General features: G+C 37.0%; 1 protein-coding gene across 5 annotated transcripts in view; it reads right to left on the bottom strand.

Annotated features, from left to right (window-relative positions):
• FGF14 (fibroblast growth factor 14) overlaps nucleotides 1–23,067 on the bottom strand; it is a 382,286-nt gene that overhangs the window by 8,247 nt on the left and 350,972 nt on the right. For all 5 annotated transcript variants that reach the window (XM_064408334.1, XM_064408332.1, XM_064408336.1 and 2 more), the window contains one exon: nucleotides 1,078–1,276. In XM_064408334.1, coding sequence (XP_064264404.1) covers nucleotides 1,078–1,276 — 199 coding nt within the window. The remainder of the gene's footprint in view (nucleotides 1–1,077; nucleotides 1,277–23,067) is intronic.

Here is a 23,067-nt window from a genome sequence, read left to right as displayed (position 1 = left end):
CAAACATTGTTTTAAAAAAGTAACTTCTTTCCTAGTATATATGAATTTGCATTGCTTTAAAAAAATGCACTGGCATTCCCTCCCTATAAGCCTTACTATAGAAAGATCAAGATATAAATTATTAGTATTGTTGAGAGCTTATGAAACAACTGTAAACTTTCACAAGACAGGGAAAACACAAAGGTATCAGCCTGACTTCAAATAAACATAAGTTTATTCTGATTCTTTCCTTATGATGAAACTAAAGTACTTGACAAACTGATCCTTCTAGCAAAAATTTTAAGTTAAATATCAAAAGAAATTGGATTGCTAACCAAAGCATTACTCAGATATGTGTTTTCAGATGGTAAGAAATGAGATAATTTTCAGAATGACTATGACTATTTTCAGAGGCTATGTGCAAGAATTAGAACAATAAGTAGCGCCATCAGGACAAGAAGCAAAGGCAGCGTATAAATACATATATATGTATTTATATATAAATACATAGGATAACACAAAGTTTCAAGATATTAATGGATTTTTCAGAAAATGTGACATCATTTTGGTGTGTAAGGTTACTGTGATTGTTATTTGCTCCTATCTTGTTTTAAAGGCCAATTTACATTACACCACTTGGCATAGTAATACATCATGATTTATTTTATAGAGAGACCTTTGTGTTTTGAATTAGAAAGCTTTTAATTTAAAATGCTGACATTTCATCCATTCCCTTTATAACTCCCAATCTTCAATATTCATTATCTCATTCTGCCTAATGAAAGGACTATTTTCTCACTGCAAGATACACAACTGTTTTTATCCCTAACAATGGAATATTTTAAAACAACACAATGCTATTCCACAAAAGATTTCTTTTTATGTAGAATGACCACTTAGTCCCTGGAAAAATGTTTTTACATATGCCCTTTGTAGCATCACTACAGGGAAGCGCAAAACTGCTCCATGAAACTTTGGGAGTGGTAGTGGGATTGGCTCCTGTGTGAGACATGCATATTCAGTAAGGGCAATTTGGAAACCCTTCCCCCTTCTTGTGAGACATATAGGAGAGTCTGCCAGAGATGGACTGAGCCTCACCTTCCAATGGCTTGGGTAGAAAATGAGCTGCTGGTTTTGTTTTCTTCACTCTGTTTCCTTTCATGACCTGCCCTTCTTTGTTCAGCCCCAAGAACCAGGCCCTTCCGGACTCCTGTTGTCTGTAGAGCATGGATGAGTAGATTACATAATAATTTTCAAAAACAGACTCCTTGAATTTGCACTCTGGTGTAAAAAGTTCCTGTGGGAAGAAAAACAAATGTTAAACGGTATCTCTAAAGTGCAGAATTTGTTATGTTAACTTAAAAATACGTCGCGGTAAGCTTTATATATGACTTAAGATTCTACTTTATGTAGAATCAGGAGTTCTGTCTTTGTCTGGAAGACCTCCAGTGAACTTATTTCACTTCCCATGCATGCCTCAGTTTACCCATCTGTACAACAGAGACAGTATATTTTTAAAGTAGAAAGAAAGCCATACAGGCATAAAAGTACTATTTAAAATACAGGCATAATTATTGTTATTATGCTTTTTCTGATAGGATGGCCTTATAAAGATTAAGAAAGTCTATGCAAAAATAGCATTAATGAGATAAAAATTGTTCTGTTTTAACCGAATGCAGCAAGCTCCCTCTCATTTAACACAACTAATATTTGATGCTTATAGTGCTGCTACCAACATACTGTAATATCCAGCATTTCCTGTAGTCCAGGAAAACACCACCATAGGTAAATACTATTCTGATGTACAAATTTCTGGACAAAGAATAGTAATTCCTACTGCCATCCTCAGCATTCATTCCAAAACTGGAATTTTTTTCCAGAAGTCACATTCAGTAACAGTAGTTGTCCTAAACTCTGTATAGGTTAATCTAAGCATAAATGTTTGTATTTAAATAATTTTTAAAAAATATAGTAATAACATAAGTAACTAACAAAATAAACAGTATGGATATACATTGATATAGAGATTACCAAAATTATTTGAAAAAACCCAGCAAGTAATAATCAAATAAATATACATTTAAAATATACAAGAAAATAGGATTCTTTGTGAATGTGATTTTCCGTCTGTGGACCCATCTGCTGAAGCCTGTAGAAGAAATAAGACACAAAAGGAGGAGGTAGATGTGAGAAAGGGGGAAGTAGCTTGCTAAGATTTCAGAGCTCAAAGTTCTCAGCTCTGAATATACTTTATATTTCTTTATCTTTCCCAAAAAAGAAAAAAAAAATCTGGAAACTTCACATCTTTTCATTTCTCCATTCACAGTATTTTTTCCATTTCTTTTTGTTCCTGGCCCCATGCAGTACTGAGTTAACACTCAGCAGGCAATGTATTTTCAGGGTCTCTATGCCATCCCCAGCTGCCTACATATTGTAAGAATTTAACAGCTGTTTCTGCCACAGATTTACTTTCTGGAAATCAAAGTCCTTTAAGACACAGTTTCCCATACCAAAAAGCACAGATTAAAGACTTTTGTGAACGTGCACTGAATGTCACTTGGTGCACAATCTAGTTCTCCTAATGTGGTGGGGTACATGGTATTTGTACTGCCATGGATTAAGTTACCACCTGTAAGCAAAGCTGTCTTGATGAAAGCCAGGCACACTATTAGCTTCACATAAAAATAATAATAAAAAAATATGTATTTTATGCAGCAAGAAACTAGAAGCAGGGGACAGCTTGGAAATAATTCGTGAGCTTGCCCTAAAATAGGTTGCTTTGGCTGTGTCAGGGAGTACACTTAGTGTCTACAGGTCAGACTCTTACACGATGCAAAAACAATCTCTGAATTGTGCAATGGGCATCTTTTTGCACTACCACATCTTTACCCCCCATGTGTACAACTGCATACCAACTGCATATACAGGGATATGTATATATATACATGCAAAAATACAAGAAGTCTTTACTAGAGGCACTGAATACTAATGACAGGAAAACACCTTAACTGCACCATCTCCTTTGCCATGGGGCTTTTTCTCTCTCTGTTCAAAACTTTAAGACATCTGTTGTTTGTGTTACTCTCCTTTCTCCTCCACTGATTTCAAGTCACAGTAGGGCTCAAGGAGACTCAAAATAAAACCAGAAGGCAGGGAGGCTTGCTAGAGGGAATGCCTGTTAAAGCTTAGCACAAGCATTTACATGCGAGTCATGTTCCTTGGCTGTTGAAACAGCAGATGCTAATCAGGAAATGCCTACACAGCTCTCCTTATTGCCTACTTCACTGAAAATGCTACCCCCTGTGTTCCCCATGAAGTTTTACTTCCTTGTAAAGCTCAATTACCATAAACACTACTTCTTAGCCAATACTCACATTTTTTGTGCTATAAACAAAAGCTGTTTGTCATTCTATGTTTCTCCGTACTAGAGCTGCTTGGCTGCCTCTAAACACTACTTGTATGTTTTACCTAACAATATCCATTATGATACTTAAACAAGGTTCCTTCAATTCATATCCCTTCCCTGAATCAAACCAGTTTCTTTCCTCTCTCATTTCTTTGGCATTGTAATAGTGTTTCTGACAGTCACATTATATGAAGTGGTAGGGATTTACTTTACCAAGTTAAAAAAAAAAAAAAAGTATAGATTATGGCAATGCAATCACTTGGCTACTCCTGGTTGCAGTCTGGACAAACTGGCATCATTACTACTATGTAGTCATAAAAAAACATAATAATATTCTGATTTTTTAATTTTTTTTTTCCTACAAGGAAGAGTCAAACCCAAATACTGTATTCTGCCTAAAACTACTGCAACTATCCTACTCCAGATACTTAGGTAGGACAACAGCTTTGGATGGAATTTGCATTCATCCAGTATGTTGGGAGGCTATTCTGCCTGGGTTAAACGCTCAGTCAAAAAGCCCCTTAAATATATGTTCCTTTAAAACAGACTAATAGTTCCAACAGTGTGGGGAGTTTTCATTAATGAAAATTAGACACCTGACAATCACTATACTGAACTGCAGACACCAGTTCCTCTAAGGAAAGAGTTAATCAGAAGACTTCTGAAATGACCCCTTCCCTGGGGCTCAGGTGAAATTGAATATTTATAAGTTAAGAGTGATGCCTAAAGTCTTGCCTCAGATACCAACTCAGCTGGCTGAAAATCACTACTCTATTTTTTACAGTAAAGTAACCATAACACCTCAGGTGATAGTTTTGCATGTACCTAGGTCAAATCTAGATCTGCATATCTTATCCTTAACCCAGTGAGAACTCCCAGAAAATGACTAATATGCTAACAACACTGACTTAAAAAAAATAATCCACGGGCAACTTTATTTAAACCTATTGTTGGGGTAGAGGCAGTACAGGGTGTTTTATAAGGGGAACTGAGTGGTGAGGACACTCCCCTAGGCTACCTCCCTATCTGTGTCCAACCTGAAGCAATCCAAATCTGCATCTGGCTGACATGAATAATTTAGATCTTCCCTGCAAGAATGACTTTTTGGGTTTTGATCCCAGGACATTTTGTATTAGGAAGTGAAAGAATAAATTGCAAAACCAGATATGACTTGCAAACAAGAACTTGTGCTGAGAATTTCTCTTTCAAGGTCAAAGCCCAGATTTAACCTGTAGTTTTATATAAAAAGTGTTTTTATCCTGTCAAAGAAACATTTGAGGAATAAAGTGTATACCAGCTGCCAATTTTCAAAACCCCAGGAATGTGTTTTGGCTGTGAGGTGCAATCTGATACAGCTTCCTGGGTCCCAGAGAAGTGAAGGATGTGTTAAAATCCACTTTGCTGAGAAGAATTTTCACTTGGATATTTTTCTAGATTCTCACCAAATTTTTGCTTGATGTGAGTACTATTTGGAGATATTTTAATTCTAGCTGCAGTAGCATTAATTGCTAATTAAATATTGCGAGTTCATGCTTGTGGAATCAACAGTTCTGTCATTGCAGAGTTCCTAGTTTTGGGGGTCCCACCAGCATTGCCAAATCTCAGTATTATAGTATTCAAAATAATGGGGTTTCACCTCATGAAATCATGTGGTGGTATCAGAATCTACTTCCATATAAGAACAAAACACAAAAGAAATAAAATAAAAAGATTCATTATCCATTTTTCAAATCTGTGAGTTTCTGAACAAAAGAGCTCAGGTTACTTGTGATGTCAACACAAAGATATAAGGGGTTGTTGGAAAGTAATTCAGATGACAACTGAGGTGAATTCCCTACCAAGTAATGTATTCCTGTCAATCAAAAGCTGAGGTCTGACATGATGAAGCTAAGCCTCAATGCCAATCAATAGTATGGCACTGTGGCTGTAATTCAAACTCAAAGTACAGCAAACTTCCTTGTCCCACAAGCCATTGAGTAATTGAAAATATTTGAATCGATTAAAAGTGTAACTTCCCATTGCCATGATTTCAAAATTTAGTTTGTTCAAGTTAGTTAGCTTTAGAGAAGTTACACATATCCATTCTTAGTCATGACCTTTCACTCAAAATAAAACCCACAAAGCACAGAATTTTCCTATTCCAGTTCTCAGAAAGAATATACTGTGAACCACAGAGTTACAAAGCAAAACTAGCATGACAACACAACTAGCTACATAGCTTTCAGATATTGTTAAAAAATTAAATGGACACCTGCAGTTTTAAGCTATATTTCTGTTCAGTAAATCAATAATTTAGTGTCAGGACTGAACAAAAAGTAAACTTTCACTGCACACCACGAGGGACAGCGTAAGAATCCAGCTCTGCAATGGTCAGCTCTACCAACAATAAGGGCTCCTACAAAAGTTTCCTACCTTCTTGTCCTGAACCTTTATGCCTCTTTAGTTTTGTGTTTTATTCTGAAATATATGAAAGAAGGGCATTAGTTACAGCTCACAGAAGTGATAAAGCTAGCAGATCCTCTTGAATTGTAGTCAGCAGCAAACAAGGAGGCAGCAGACTCTGCTGGAGATGGGCACAACAGGACTTGTTAATCAGCCAGGGAGGAAAAGCACAGCTGTACGCTGGACTAGCTGCAGTTTCCTCTTGGTGCCAGGCAGAAAACACAATTGCAATACCAACTCAAAGAGATTGCCGGCAAGGAACAGGCAGGCTAATCAAGCACTGTAAAAATCCCTGATACTATTCATTACTTGCAACTAAAAATACAGGATATGGAACAGGACCTCAGAGCTTTGGAAGTACAGTCCATGTGGAATGTGCCTGATGCAAACACCTCACAATCCCAAAAAAAACCAACACATCCAATCAATGGTATCAGCACAGTAGGAGGTGGTTATCAATGTTTTTTTTGTGTAGAAATGATGGCAAAGGATTCTTAAGGGCAGACTGGAGAAAGGGCAACACGAGCTTTGTGGAAGCTTATGGGAAATTTCTGCAGAGAGAGAAAAGCAGCACAGAGTCAGCACAAAAGTGTTTTGTGAGTTAGAGGATAGCAACACAGGAATAAAAAAAAAGGAAATGACATTTTAATAGTGGATAGAAAGGTTGGAAATGACTCATGAAGACTGGCCTTAAGGTTGGAAAGAAGCAGTCTGCTTAATGAGGAAAATGCACTCAGAAGAGAAATAAGTTAAAATAATCAAGGTGGGAAATGAACTTTGTGGCAGAGTTCTGAACGGAGACTGTGGGGGTAGCACTGTATTCCTCAGTGCAGGAGGGGAAGATGCTGCAGTGATCAAAGTGTGAAATTATGAGATCCCAGAAAACAGCTGCAGTGAGGTGGAACAGCAAAAGGCCTTGTTACAGACGTATTTGTGCAGCAAAACCTGTAAGATCAGGAGGCTTCTCCTGCACATGACACTTGGAATACACTTAAATTGATATTCCAATGACTTGCTGCACATTGAATTAGGTGAGTTAGACTACCTTATTACAATAAACCTAATTGACAAATGCTTGTATAGGAAAACAAAACAAAAAAACCCCACACAATATTTCCGGTCCATAACACGAAATTTTCTCAATGTTTAAGATGGCTAAGAGTCTGCAGTTTGAAATCATCTTGTGCATGAGGTCCTCTTCAAATGGCAGAAAACACAACAACACATGATTACATATTTCATTAATTAAGGAGAAATTTATATTCTATTTCCTACAGGTTGAGAAGACATTTAGTGTATCTGGGCCTAAAAAACCCCTAACACAAACATAATTTTTAAACATCAGAACAAGAACAAGCAAAATTGACAGAATTTTCTTTGTGCAAACTGGCCAAGTAAGATACCAAGGAACACAAGACTTTAGCTGTCACTGCAAGCTTTGCAGTCAAATTACTAACTTCAAAAGTAAAGGCAGTAACAGCTGAACCTGACAATCCTACAGATATCCTATGAAAGCAGCAAACACTCACAGTCCCTTTCAAACACCTTCCACCATTTTTTGAAAGAAAATTTCCTCAGTAAATGACAACAGCCAGAAAATGCCATTATTGTCTCTTCTAAGCTAATGTTATTTCTATTTCTGAAGATTACTAAACATGGTCTTTAAAAAAGGAGACAGTTATAAAAAGAGAATTTGCTGTTATGCAGGTAAAAATCAGGGATGATTCTTGCTGGTTGAAGAATCACTGAGAGTACATTAAAATGTCAGCGTGTAAAAGAAAACTTTTAGCTACGATTTCTCGATCTCACTTTCAAGTTCTTTAAAGATGTGAAAATGTGGCTATAACTGCTTATGCAGAAATAAAACACTTTTGACTAAATTTAGGCAAAAGTCAATGTAAATTAATGTTATTACAAATATTAGCAGTTAACTAGGATTCTAATTAGCAGGGATATGAATGGTAATATTGATCATGTAGCAATTCTTTTATTCATGTACATCCATAAGCACCTCAAATAAGGTAATGAATAAAATTCACATCATATACATAAAGATAAGCTAACAAAAATAGTTTGAACAGATATCTGTGTGTTTAAGAGGATCACAGAATCACAAAAGAGTTAAGGTTGCAAGGGACCACTGGAGATCATCTAGTCCAACACCATTAACACTGATCAAAGACCAAGTTTGTCTTAATTTTATGTCCAGATTGGAATCACAGAACATTAGAGTTGGGAAAGGCCTCCAAGATCATCAGGTTCAACCTCTGACTGAACCCCACCATGTCAACTAAACCACAGCACTAAATGCCACATCCAGGCATTTCTTGAACACCTCTAGGGATGGTGACTCCACCACTTCCTGGGCAGCCTGTTCCAATGCTTAACCACCCTTTCAGTGAAGAAATTCTTTCTGATGTCCAACCTTGCCTGGTGCAGTTTAAAGCCATTTCCTCTTGTCCTGTATCTCTTTGCCTGGAAGAAGAGGCTGACCCTCACCTGCCTACAACCTCCTTTCAGGCAGTTGTACAGAGTGATTAAGCAAAAACCAGAATATAGCATCTTGGTTTACAAAAATTTCCTTACTTCACAACAGATAAGACTCCTTGCTTACAACTAGAAGCTACAGCCATATTGATTTATAATTTATTAAAGGAAATAACATTTTTTTATGGTAGGCAGAGCACAGCGCATATGCTCATTCATAAACTTACCATTTGAAAGATGAAACAATGATGTCTTATAAAAGAATATTTTAAATAATAATTGCATGAATTCTACCAAATTACTACTTATATATACTAGCCAGGAGAACTAATATATTTCTCTCACCTTCTTACATAGAAGCTACTATTATGTTACAAGCAGTGCTCTGGTATTAATCTTCTTTTGACCGCTATCTACAATTCATAGTCATCAACACAGTGGGACAGAGCTGAGACAGAACAAATTTCCTTGATATGAGCATTTCCGACAAATGTTATTTAACGCTGGCCAATTAGCCTCAAAAAATGATTTAATATTTGTGAAATGCAGCCCATCATGAAGATCAGAAACATAACCCTCACACTGGGAATGAGTGAGTAGAAGTTGTTTTAACACAAGAGAAAGTTTGAGGCAGCAGCATGGAAAAGGTTACTAATTTTCAAAACTGTCTTCATGACACTCATTCCAAAACTGGAATACTTCACTAAATGCTCAAGAGTAGAACCATTAAAAAAGTGCTGCTTTCCCTGAATAAAAGAAGCAAAATCATTTTAGAAATATTATTGAGAAGCCAAATTTGAACCTATGGGTTTGGTCTGGGAATTGTCTGCAGCCTACCAAGAGCCATCACATGTTATAGTCTATGGTCAAGTATCCCCACAGACACATGAAGGAGAGAGAAGTTATTTTCTGCTTCGTTTCAACTCTGAGCTTTCACAGAAAAGTGTAATTTTTGGCTTGGGTACATCTTTGGCTTTAAAGGAAACTCAGCCAGAATCCTTGTATCACTGAAATGAGATATTTGTTCTCCCAGAGCATAATCTCCTCCCCACCTAATCCTCAGCATCTACCTTCCCTTAAGATTCAAATATGCAGTAAAAATTGCTTCAAGGCTTCAGCTGAAACACCAACAATAACTCCTTACTGTATCAACACAGAGAGACATCTTTTATCTCCTGTACAGCATCTGTGATTAAAGTAACTCAGTATCAATAAGAAAGGGAGATGCCCCAAAGTATGACTAAGAGAAATTGCTTGTATTGTAAGAAATATTTCCTTCCAGAACTGTCATGGGGGGTTTTGGAGAAGAAGATGAGTAAACCAGCCTATATTTGATGGTCACTTCAACCTAGAACAGCCATAATTCATCAGCTTGCTGACAGCACCAGGCTCTCATCTAGAAAAGGTCAATGCCAAGGGAAAAATGGGACGGCACTAAATTAAGAGACTGAAAGGAGGATTTAACAACATAGCTGTTGAAACAAAACACGATGGGCTGGGGAAGAAATTCTCCTCTGGTTGCCCATCAATTCACCATCCTGTCCCTGGATGAATAATGCAGGAGGAACACAGAGATACTCAGTCATAGACCAAACCTTTCCAAGTGACAGTGGAATTTTTTGACATAAGTTTATCCAGACATTTGCAGTCATTCCTGTAGACAATATTCTGCAATGTAAATGTCTCACATAAAACAAGGTATAAAGAAAAACTCAAAAATAGCTATTGAAATGGCAAAAAAGAACAAAGGAGGATGACTTTTTCTAGTTATTTGCAACAAGGAAATTTCTGCTTCTCTCTAATACACTGAAATATTAGATTAAAAAATAATTAGAGATTTTTCCACTATTGTGCAACATCAGATGGGATGGTATATTTTCATATATACAGTGGTTTTGTAGATCTCTCTCACTATGATAGTATACATGTTCATAACTAAGTACAAATGCAAAAGTAAACATAAATAGGTGCAAATTTAGAGGTATTTTTCAAGGTATAATTTAGGCTCTTTCAGTTCTACATGTTCCTTCCAAAAGATGTGTGAACTTATGAAAGTTCAAAATGGGTGTAATTTACAAGCTGAGAAGCTAGAAAAAGTTGCAAGAACACTCAAGCTATATGAAATGGCCTACTTTAGTGTACTCTTTTCTATTTCTTTTTTTCTGTACAGTTGTGATCCTGTTTTTCTTGCAGCCTTTCTTTGCAACCTGTCAGTGTATGAATTACACTGTCTAAAAATCAACTATTATAAAAGATGGGCTGGAATAAATAAAAGTCAGGAGGGTAGGTTTTATGAAATTATAATTATATGGTTATTATATTACATTCTTGCTAATGTCTCTCATTCTTTTGCTGTTTTACGCTTGGTGTTCTTAAGAAGAACATGAAAGGTAAATTCAGAGGAACCTGAGTCTGAGAAGACTTTTACAAGGCAAAACTATTGTGTAATGAATGTTATCACATCTCTGAGAAAATGCAGTAGCTAAGTCTTCTCTTAATTTCACAACTCAGTATAAGCTGCAGTCAGCCACTAAATGCTGGGAAGCACAGGGAACAGAGAACTCTTTAACAACAAACTTTAACTGTTTGTTACTTAACTCTTCTTTGTACAGCAAATACGTGTTTCAGGAGAAGCCACCAATTTCTTCCTTCTTTCACTGTGCATCTTTTTACCCATCTTTGTTCTTCTTCTTTGAAAGCACAACCAAATGTTCAACAGGCTTTCCCCACTTCCTTCCAAAGCAGCTTTCACATATGGACACAAAGGGCTGTAAATCCATTCTCTGTTATTTTTCATTCTCTCCTTTTCCAATGAGAGGATAGAAAATGATGGACATCAAACCAGAAAGACAGCCAAAACCTGACAGGCTGGCAAGCTCTTAAATATTCTGTACCATTTTCTGTTTTATGCATTTTCATTCTTTCATAGAGATAGATGCCTAGAGTTCCTGTTCCACTGAAAAATAAAAAGTTAATGCCCATAGGATGGGACACTCAACAAACTGCTACCTGCCATGAAATATCTGTCCAGAAAATACAACACAAGAGCAAACTGGCCTGTCCTGAAATTAATAAATGTAAACAAAAACCCTAAAAGTCTTTCTAGTATAGGAAATATTCATATATATATATATATATATATACATATATATATATGTATACATAAAATGCAAAAAGCAGTTTACTTAAAATATTTCAGTTCATCTAGAGATCTAAAAATATGTTTCTATTATTCTTTAATTTTCACACATCTACATAATTATTAATTCAAGTATCCATTATCTGAATAAACTTGAAGTACAGAGACACACACCCAAACACTCAAAAACTGTATCATGAATCAGGACAAAATAAATTCTATTATGTCTCCTGTTTTAACTAAACAATTAATGGGATATAAAATGTCAGCCACTAGAAAGTATTTTTGTGGAATGGTATCACACCATTAAGCAGTTGGAAATTGTGAAAAGAAACAAGTCAGACACTTTTGGGTATATGTTTATATGCTAAAACCCCAGAAATTTAATGTATCTCATTAGAAGGGAGATGATTATATGCAACTCCTAACACACTCAGCAGTGATGTTTGTTTTTGTTATGGATGGGTAACTCCAAGGTGGTTATAGCTACATCCTGATATTCAAATAAAATTCCTCTTTCAGCAGCAAACTTTTAAGAGTTGATTATGTACGAGATGAATATACATGCTTGGAAAAACCTGTAAAGGTACAAAAATCAGAGTGGTAGCAAAGGGTTATGGCTTTTTATTTGCATCAGTGTTACAATATGGATTGCAGAACAAAAAAAAAAAAAAAAAGGCAATTAAAAAAAACCAGAAAAACCAACCAAACAAACAAAAAAATTGAAGTAGTTATATCAAGTACTTTTCATAACAAGAAGCAAAGCAAGATTTTTGTCCAGAACTGCTGGCAACTGTGTTATAATCAATGCCGTTATTACTCAAGGTGCCAGAAATCTGAGTTTCTTAAAAAATCAGTTGATTTAAGCCACTACATAACTCATTGTCTATTACAGGATATTCCTATAGCCATCCTGAGATGTCATCACTTAATGTTGCATGGACACAACACATTTATTCTAGAGCAGCTTCAATCTATTCATGAACTATCCTGGTGAATAATGAGATGGAAATATACAAGTTTTAACCCTTTTAATCTACTCCTGAGGAAGGCAGACCATAAAACATAACAGCTTCTTTAAAGAGGCCCAGCTGTTGTGAATATATTTCCAAGAAAGCAATGAGGTTTTATCTGAGATTATGGTTGCTTTTATGGCTGCTTGGAATTTAATGTACATCACTATCTACAACTACGTTCCTGAAAAAATGGAGGATCTTCCTCTTTGTCAACATGGCAGCAAAAAAGCATTATCTATAGACTTGAGTGGCTAATTGCAAGGATAAACTGAGCTAGAAAGCATGCATTACTATTGAACTGTGTATAAAAACTGTTGGAGGATCAGAGTCAAAATTCTAGCCAATTTCAAACCTTAAGGTAACCTGCCCTCAGCTGGTGAAAGGGACATAATGGGTCGACATATTAACATGGTCCCTGCTACATCACCTGTAAAAAGCAGGGACAAACTGCTAAATGCAAAGAAAAGACCATTTTAAGTTCTTAGAAACAGCCCTCTGATTTCTAAAACAAAAAGAGTGAAGGTGAAAATATGAAGTATTTTGATTTCCAAGTTTTTTGGAAGCACATTTTTATACTGGTTCACCAAAGCTGAGCAGAGTTTTCATATGTTCCTGTCACAAGAAAGGTGCATCAAGCCATACTAAACACAAATTCTGAACTTCAAGAAATAATTCAAAAGAGCTGGAAAGAGGCTGAACTTCAGCTGCTGAGTTGGTGAGCCCCAGCTGATGCCTGGTGATTGATGCCTCTGTAGTCACCCTGATCTCAGCTGCCTCCTGAGAGCTTAAAAGATTGTGCGATTTTTTTTTTCATCTTTTAATATTTGTTTACATTCCATTTTTCTTGTCCATTCAAGTCTTTCAAGAACCTTTTGAATCTTTCTCCCCCAATAATCAAACCATCAGCATATTAAAATATTAATTAAAATTAATTAATTAATTAATTAATTAAAATATTGCTACAGGCCACAAGGAACTCCTTGTCCTGAGAATGCCATAGTGATTGCACACCTGTTTCTATACCTATATATACTGAGGAATGTAACTGTTTACTTTGACCTTAGGTTTGACTGCCTGCTGCTACTTTCATGTTTAGACCTATAAACATGCAATTTGCTTATCCTCAGCTTTATCTGATTTCCAATTTCTCCCCTTGTCCTAAAGGCATTGCATGACATGTGTTCATAAAAGCTATCAAAATTACGTGTATGTTCTGCTGTTATTCCCATTGGATTATCTCACAAACTTCTTAAAAAAGGCAAAAATGCAGATGAAGGACCTGTGTTTGGACTTAAACTCGTGTTCCATTTGTTTACATTTCTCTTAGCTTCTACCTTTTACATTCGTCCAGATAGATACAAGGAGTGCCATGTGAGTCTGTGAATAAGAGCCTATTTTTCAATACTTTACTCATCACAACAGAATTTGGTTCTCATGCTTGTATTAAAGAATTAGATATGGACATGTTTCTTTCCCCTGAAAACTCCCAGCACTGTTCCTTTGTGTAATCAACAGATTATTTTTGCCTTGCTGCTTGTAATTCCTTATAAAACATGATTTTTATAGATACATGAGCTCCACGGAAGAGGCAACCACATGTGACCTTTGGACTGGAACTGGAGCAGTTGGTGTGACTCAGTGCCTGTCAGGGCTGATCTCACTGGTGCTAACTCGCAGTGGCCCCGAGGGACTGCCCCGTGCTGCCACATCTCCAGCCGTGCCCTCTGCAGCCCTGGCACACCCCGTGCAAGGGGCCAGCCTGCAGGGCTGGGATAACTCACAAATGAACAACATCCTCTCTGTGCCCATCATCTACAGGGGCCAAGGTCAGAGTGGAACACAAACACACTTTAAAATGCATAAAAACAATTACTTGGGGAAAAGCTATAGTAAAACCAGGGTGACCCCAATGTGGTGAATGATTGGCATCTGACTCCATTGACTCAGAATGCTGAACAAATGCTTTATTAAAACTATATTATATTACATTATACTATACTATATTAAAGAATACTAAAAAGATACTATACTATACAAAAGATACATACTAAAGAAAAACCTGTGATCACCTGTCAGACAACCAGGACACAGCTTGGACCTAATAGGCCAATTAATTTAAACAACCATCACCAGAATCCAATTACCAAATCCCTTCACGTAAACAACCTTCCTAACATATTCCACATATGCAAAAACAACAGGTGCAGCAAGTAGAGATAAGAATTCTTTTCTCTTCTTCTCTCTGTGCTTTTCCAGGAAAAAACCTGGGAGAGAGAATTATCTCTCTCAGTGTTCAGAGAATGTGAATAATGCCACAGAAGAGCAAATGAAAGAGTAGACATGGAAAGGGAGGTTTGAAAGATTTCCCAAACTATAAACTATTGTCTGTACTGTGCTGCCCTGGGTTGTTTTTATTTATTTTTTTTTTTTTTGCCTTGTCTTTTTTTTTTTTTTAAGCTGTGAGTTTTAACCTATCATCTATATCATGGTATTTATTAATGCCACTTCTATTCTTTTGCCAAGACTTCAGACAGCTACTGAAAAAAAAACCTCACTGAACTTTAGAGACTATTACCCCTAATTGTTCTGTTCAAATACCTCATTTCTTTAATGGATAGGGCATAAAGGGTGGCAAAATAATGCTAAGGAGACCAAATCTGCTCATAAAGGGTTGGAGCTGCTGTATTTCATGTAACAAAATTGAGATTGCAGAGTCATCACAGAAGGAATCAAACAACTGATCATGCAATTGAGCATCTAAAACTTACAGCAGGTGGCAGCTCCTCGTCTTCTGCCTCTTTAGTTTGTCTGTCAGGTCTTTTAATTGTAATTTGATCTAACTAAGAGCAAATAAACAAGGAAAAAGACCAAGCAAGCCAAACCATCTAGATATTTTTGGAGTGTGGGTAGTTTTCTCCTGTACAATTTAAAACAGCTTGCTACAGATATATCACTTGGCTAATTCAGGGTTATTTTTTTATTCACTGAATGTCTGAAACAGCAGCAGAAAAAAAACCAACCAACAAACAAACAAACAAACAAAAAACCCCCCCAAACAAACAAACAACAACAAAAAAAAAACCCCAAAAAAACAACAACAACAAAAAAAAACCACAAAAAAACCCCCTCCTTCTTATACGTTTATATAGTAGCAATCATTTGGCAGACCTTAAAACAATATGGGGGCAGCAACTGGTTGGGTTTTTTTTTAAACAATAACACAATCTTAAGTAAAAAATAAGCATTTCTCTTTAAATACAAATTTAGAGATTGGTTCATGGTACAGTTTGTCTGAATCCCTGACAATGTAACATCTCCTTGACATTTAGACCTGATCCTCTGTACTGACACATCACCTTGCACATTCAGTATTTCACCAAGCATTCAGAGGTGCCAGCAGGAAGCACCAAGATATTTGGGAAATCTGAGGGTGTGAATCAGGCTGCCAGTAACAGGCTGTGACATTCCAAATGAGACTCCTAAGAAAAAGGAGAAACCCTCTTCTTCAGGATGTGCACAGGCACGATGCTCTGTCAGTGATTAAGAGATGAGTGCTGCTGCAGGGAGCTGCCTCTGCAGTCGTGCTCACAGGTGTGCCTCCTCTGCTGCTTCTGCAAGCCCTTCAGCCTGGGAGGTGAGCCCTTCCACAGAAAAAAAGCAACAACTGAAACAATTCTGCCAGTAAACATAAAATCAGAGGCATTGGATATACCTGCCTACACAAGTCACTAATTTCAGTGAATAAACTTCAATTCTTTTATGTACTTGCATGAGATCAACAATTAGAAAAGAGGGAGTCACTGTGAATAGCACTCACAGTTTCTGCTCAGGCACTCAGTCCCCCGCAGTAACAAGAACATGTTGTTTACATTCTGTGTGATTTACATCAATAACAAAACTGGTATTTCACAAAAAGACAAACAGAAAACTTTTCTATCCTTTTCATTTCTGTCAAGCTTTATGTCTTCAAAGGTCTGCACTAGTATTTCCACCCACCATTGCCAGCAAAAAGAATCACAGAATCGTAGAATGATTTGGGTTGGAAGAGACCTTAAAGATCATCTAGTTCTAACTCCCTTTGCCATGGGCAGGGACAGCTTCCATTCAATCAGGCTGCTCATAGCCCCATCCCCCGATCTTGAACACATCCAAGGATGGGGACTTCTCTGGGCAACATGTTTCTCTGCCTCACCACACTGAGGGTAAATAATTTCTGAATATCTGATCTAAATGTACTCTTTAATTTCAAAAAAATAAGTTGGAAAAAAGCCTTTGGAGTACATCTAGAAAAATCTGTGAAACTGAGATTAAAGCCAGTGTTTTCGAAGGTGATCTCTGATTTTGAGATTATTTTCTAACAGCAATACCTGGAGACCAGATGGCCACAGCTATGCAATGCTGGGCAACCTCTGCTTTGCTCTCAGCTGCTCTAGTGCTTCTGAAAATCAGGCCAGAAATTTTGGTGCCCCAAATATAGAACTGTGGAAATCTACCCAGAAACATTTTCCCTTAAACTCACAAAATCAGTCCCATTTTTCAATCCAGCTGAAGTGCTCTGCTTGCCAGGGCTAGGCCTCCTCAGGAAGCCCCAAGAATGGGCAGGAGCACTTTCACTACTGGCTGTCACTGTTATCCCTATGCTGTCCTGTCCGTACCTCACACACAACACTCAACAGAGAGTTAGATATCTCACTATCAAACTTCAGAAAAACTAGTCCAGATCTAAACACATATGCAGATCAAATGCAATTCAGAGTTGTGGCTGTAAATCAATCCTCAAACCTCTTTAATGTGGGGGTGAATAGATTTTTCTATTGGTTTCATCAGTGTGTTTAAGAAAACAGAAATCCACTAATTGAGTTTAGAATCAAAAAATAGATCAGGAGAAGTGCATGGGACAAAGGTGTGATATAGCACAGAGAAAAAGCAGTAGAGATGTGCAAGGTCTCAAGTAATAGGAATTAAAAGCAGAGTTCATTTGGGCTGAGACACTGTGGATAAATGAACAGGTACAAAAATATTGCTTATAGAAACCTCTCCTCCCCTATATCCAGTGAAGTGCTAGTGTTGTTTGCAGAGCTTCTTGTGAATTTTATCACTGCAGAATTTTTATTTTATCACTGCGGCATTTTTATTCATTAAAAAATTACCTGGGATCAGCTAAACATATAAGGTGGTCCTCAGATGGGCCTGAGGCCATCCTGATACTCAAGTCTTGACATGCTGCAGTTCTGCCTCAGTTTTGGCACGAGGGGAGCACTTTAGCTGTCAAATCTTCCTTCCATCCTCCCTTTTTTAAAACCACTCACTCAGGTTTCTCCAGGAGATTCTAGGACAGACACTAACCTCAGGATGGAAAGAAAAGCTGATAATAAGACTCTCCCTGCTTTTACAGCCTTCCGCCGAAACTGAATCCATGCAGTACACTTATCCTGATCTGGAACGTGAAAGGGTATGTTCATAGGACAGCTAACTTGCCACAGGTCACAGCCTGACACTGTAAAAGGAGGCAGAATTCTACATAAAATATTTTATCAGAGTTCTGAAGTAGGCAGGAAATTCCTGTTGCTCTGAAGTGATATCCAGGGGAGAACAATCCATCCCCTGCCTCAGCCGATCAATTTGTGTTAGCAAAGCTTTTTCAGGAACTGAAATTAAGTAAATGGAGTCATGCTTACAAAGAAAAAGGTACAAAAAACCTCTCTGCTTTATCTTCTAACTTATCACTGCCTCCAGAATGCTATTGTAAGTATTTAATTATTTACTCCTATCAATAATAATAGTAATAATAATAATAATATTAATAATAGTAATAAAGTGTTATATTTGAGAAAAGAAATCTCCCTTCTCTACTCACAGAGTATCTGTCTCTTGTCTGACACTACTCAGGCTCGCGACTTGTACAGCACCCACAGTCTGCATAACTTTTTACAAAAAAGTTATCTGGTTCTTCAGCTTGTGCATCTATTAGATATGACTGACTCAAACCCCATTTACACTGGGTTACAAAGCAGAGGTAAGATTTTGAAATACTACAACCCACAGAAAACTGATACAAAAATACTCAGGATCCTCACTTGAAGATAAGAATTAATATTTAAGTACTTGGCTTCACGTGGCTGATAAAAGTATACTTGATTTTAGTACTGAAGGGGAGTTATTCTCTTTGGTTAAATGCTAAATTTTACATTGAGATTAAAGGAAGAATTATACAGCTCCCCCTGGCTGGAGATTTCACCAAATACCAACCAGTAAATATCCAACATTTCTGTCTGGGTGTTCACATCAGCATCACTCCATTGCCTAAAAGCGGTAGCCAGCCTACAGAGTGAGCTTATCAGGCCCTTAATTAAAGCCCTGAGTTTAGGATAAACAGGTCACACCATGTGGACACTACAGGGATGCCATTAAAGGCAATTGCTCCAGGAGCAGCCCGGCTCCTGCTGGGGATCCATGTTCCTGCATGTGGAAAGCAGGGAGTTGGTGCTGGGGCAGGGAGCAGCCTCTCTCCCTGGCACCCCCCCAGGGTGAGCACAACCAGAGCACAGGTATTGATTGTGGTCTGCTTGGGACTGGCCACGGGGCACAGCAGCTGTAAACAGGGACCTGAGCCTCCCAGGCAGATGGACTGAGCCATGACAGATGTTCAACATCATCTCCTTTTGGATTCTTCCAGGAAGTCCATCAGTCAGGGTGGGCAGATGAAGAAAGCTGTTCTTGGCTGCATCATGCCTCAATTTATGAATATTAAAATAGGATCTCTCTCCCTTCACTGAAACTCAACAGATGCCAGACTGTCATGATCTTGGCCATTTCTTTATTTATATTGGATTCCACTTCTAAAATCATGCCTTCAAGCAATTTAATTTTTATATATTTTTAATTTTTGGGGAGTATTTTTGATCATAGGTCACTTCTTGTTTAATTCTCAGGATAAAAGCCTTCTGTAGGTATCACCACATTTAAAAGTAAATAAATTACCCCTTGTATTTTCTTTCAAAATATATTCTTCTTCATTTTGAATTCACTGCTCCAAAAGGGAAACACAAATAGAAAATTAAAAAAAGGGGGGGAATCATTCCTTAACAAAATTCTAGTTTACATCTGTTTAAATGAAATGTTAAGCAGTGTGCAAAAATTATAATATTAGCATAATTTTATGTATTTTAATAGCCTGAGTGTTTCCCAGAGTTGCTGAAACATCTATCAGGAGTCAAACCACAGGGCCAATGAGCAAAATGGCAAACAGACAGAACTGAAAAAATTTATAGTCTTTATTGTGTCTATTTGTCTAAATAAAATATTTATATGATTCTCATTTATTAAATCAGTTAAAAAAACATAGCATGTTATGAGCTGTAATTTATTTTTTTAAATAAAAATCAGGAACGCATTACTCATATGGATAGTCTCATCTGAATTTAATCCCTGTTGTTGGGCACTCGGATTCTTTCTAGGGCTCAGAAGAATAGAGAGGCCTTACCACACTCAGGAGAGTTATTATGTTTATTTTCTATGGATTAAAACAGCAGCTTTAAAAACTCTCAAGTGCCTTCAATAATAAACCCCCAACCTGCAAACATTTATAAATATAAATAACCCTTATTAGTATTGCTGACGTCAGAAGGACAGTCATACATGCACATAAATTAAAGCACATTAAAAACATCAATATTTGAAGAGAGGTACTCTGTGAAGTATTCCATGTATTTATAAATGCTGGCTCCCTTAAGCAGTTGTGGAAATTGCCTCACTTTTATCTGCCTCTGAGAAAGTAACAGTTGAAAACTGTGAGATTTGGAACCTGATCTATGGCAAAATGCCTGGATTAGGACACATTTCTCCCCTATCCTTTCATAACTCAGATATTTATTCTAAAGTGAAAACTGCTCTCACAAAATATTACTCTGCATGAGTAAGTTAGCTGCACACAATGTGAATGACAGTGAAGGGAACTAGGTCAGCTGTGCTGTTCAAAAACAAAATAAGAAAAGAAAGAACACAGCAGCTAATCTAAAACCAGAACACAAATAATAAAGGAAGTTTAAAAAAAGTCCTATACTGTTTAAAAATTTTCCAAGTCCCTTTCTTTTGTTTTATTAAATTTGTATCTTTTTCTGTGTTTCTGTTTTGCTCATACTACAAGATGATCCAATCTTTTTCTTCTGAAAGGCCAGATGTCCATTTCCTCAATGGCAAAAAAATTCTCACATTTGATTTGTAACAGAGAAAGCATTATCATTTAAACATCTGTTTTGGCAAAAAAAATGAGCCTTTTTCCATCCCAAAAATTACATATTTCTCAAGTACAATCGTTGCTAAAGTATTCCCTTCCACTGCCTCTCTCTTTAACTATTGTAGATGCCAGTCTAGGTAAAACTGAATGGTTTAATGAGCTCATCTGGAATCTGAATTAAATGAGGTTCTTCCTCCCTCCAGTGATGTGTAAGTGCCTTGCTTCTCGTGTACCTCCTTAAACCCAATGAGTGGTATTTGGATTTGGACACAGCTTATTAGGGCAGAAGTCTAAATATATGAGATATTGTATGAGACCAAAACTACAGAATGTTAGGATATTATTTCATTTATTAAGAAATAATTGATTTTTAGTTCCAGTTCATTAAACTGATTTACAAGAACTTTTTGAAAGATAAATGAAACTCCTGAAGTGGAACGGGCAGTAACTAACACAGAGAACAAACAAAACTATTTCCTATAGTAGCATTAAGTGGTTTCGATGCCCTGAGCAATGCTTTGTTTGGATTCTGAATGCCTCAGTGCTTAAACACATCCGTGACATAAAAAGTCAGTCAGATTTAACATATTAGCAGGAGAAAAAGATGCTATTACTTCTAAATCAGAACATGGCACTCAATTGTCAAAGGTAAGCCCAGACTTTACTGACCAAGCTGTAAGCACCGCGCTGTTACTTGGTCACTTGGTGCCCCTTCTTCCAGTGTGAGCATCCAAACCTGCAGTCATCTCTGCCTCGAGATGAATCTGGTACAGCATTTAAAGACATCGTTAAAAATACTTGAGTTCTTTTATATTTTCCCTTTGTGTTCTGATGTCCTTATTAATTCAGGACAGGTTTCAGGAGTTCCCTTATAGTTGTGAAGAAAAGCTGCAGCATCTCTTTGGATTTTTGATAAGCAAATGAGACCTGAGTACACAGAGAAGTGATGACCTGTTTGGAGAGGTGAGCTGAATCATTTTACTGCTAAGAACTACTTGTTCAGAAAAGCCCTGCAACAGAAGGGACTGTGTGGAGCAAGAATAAGAAAGATGAATGTATGTCCTCTCCAAATCAACCCTTTATGCTTACTACAGCCACAAGAATAAGAGTGAAATAATGGGTTTCCCCATTCTTCTCCTGAGATGAAGAAGACCCTGCTGTGATTTTCAGAAGTGGAGGCAGGTAAGGGTGGCCCCATTGCCTCCATCAGGCCACTGGCTGAGTGTGGGGCTGGTGAGCAGTACTCGTGACTTCTCAGGCTCTATTTGGGCTTGTCTCGGCCTGCCTGGAGCTTTGCTTGTTTAGCTGTAGCAGCAGACTTCAGCATAACCAAGGTTAAAAGAGGCTTCAGAAGGTCCAAGCAGTACTTGAAAGAGAGTCAGACATGAGAGGATGCTGCAAACGCTTTTTTCATTGCTATTAGTTTATCTTCTACATTGTTGACAAGGAAGGAAAGAAAAAAATTAAATTAAACTCGATACTTGCTCTCTGTTTTCAGATCTCATAATTTTTAAATCAATGTTTTCCAATTACTTCTGAGGAATAGTACAGTGCTGTAACAACAGCAAAATGGCTTTGCAGTAACAATTTTCTAAGGCATTTCTAACTCAGGCCACATTTAAATGAGCTTTTATCAGACACTAGCTACTGTACTGTGAAACCACTCTTCAAATTCCAAGTGTTCACTTTAAATATGGGAAATTTCCTCCCCAAGAGGGGATACCAAAATAGGTATCCCCTCTTAACTGAAAGAAACAAAGGAAAAGCTAGAATGATAAATGGGATCTAAAAATCACAGAGATCTGATATTAATAGAAGAGTAAGAATGCTCACCGAAGTTGATGCCAAACAATAGTAGTTATTCACATAATTTAAAATCACATGTTTCAGTGTCAATCTTTACACTCTACATACCTGTTACATGCCTTCTTTCTGCTTCTGAAGAAAACCAGAAGCAAAATTTTCAGTCAAAAAAGGCATGCTACCATTTTCTGTTCACATTATTTTTCTGATTACTTTTATAGCTTTAGAAATAAATTATTATTTAAAAATATTTTATTTGTGGAAATACTTATAACAAATTATCTGTACATTTCATTTTTTTAAAATTTGTGATGAACTTCTGCAGAGCATCAGCCTTGATACTCCTATTCACCTTATTGTTAATAACCTTTATCATACCATAAGAAACAGAGGTAACCTACTGTCCTAATCACTTACCACTGTTAAAACAACATATGGCTGAGGTTGAATACATTTTTGAGAATTCTCTTTGGCAAAATTGAGTATCAGCTTAAAACAATCTTTCCTTTAAATTCTATTAAGATTGCATCATTAATAGAGCTTAAATGTATAGGTATTA

This window comes from Passer domesticus, chromosome 2 (genome assembly GCF_036417665.1).
Source record: "Passer domesticus isolate bPasDom1 chromosome 2, bPasDom1.hap1, whole genome shotgun sequence".
Taxonomy (NCBI): domain Eukaryota; kingdom Metazoa; phylum Chordata; class Aves; order Passeriformes; family Passeridae; genus Passer; species Passer domesticus.
Note: the sequence above shows the minus strand (reverse complement) of the source record. Positions and strands in the feature narration are given on the sequence as shown.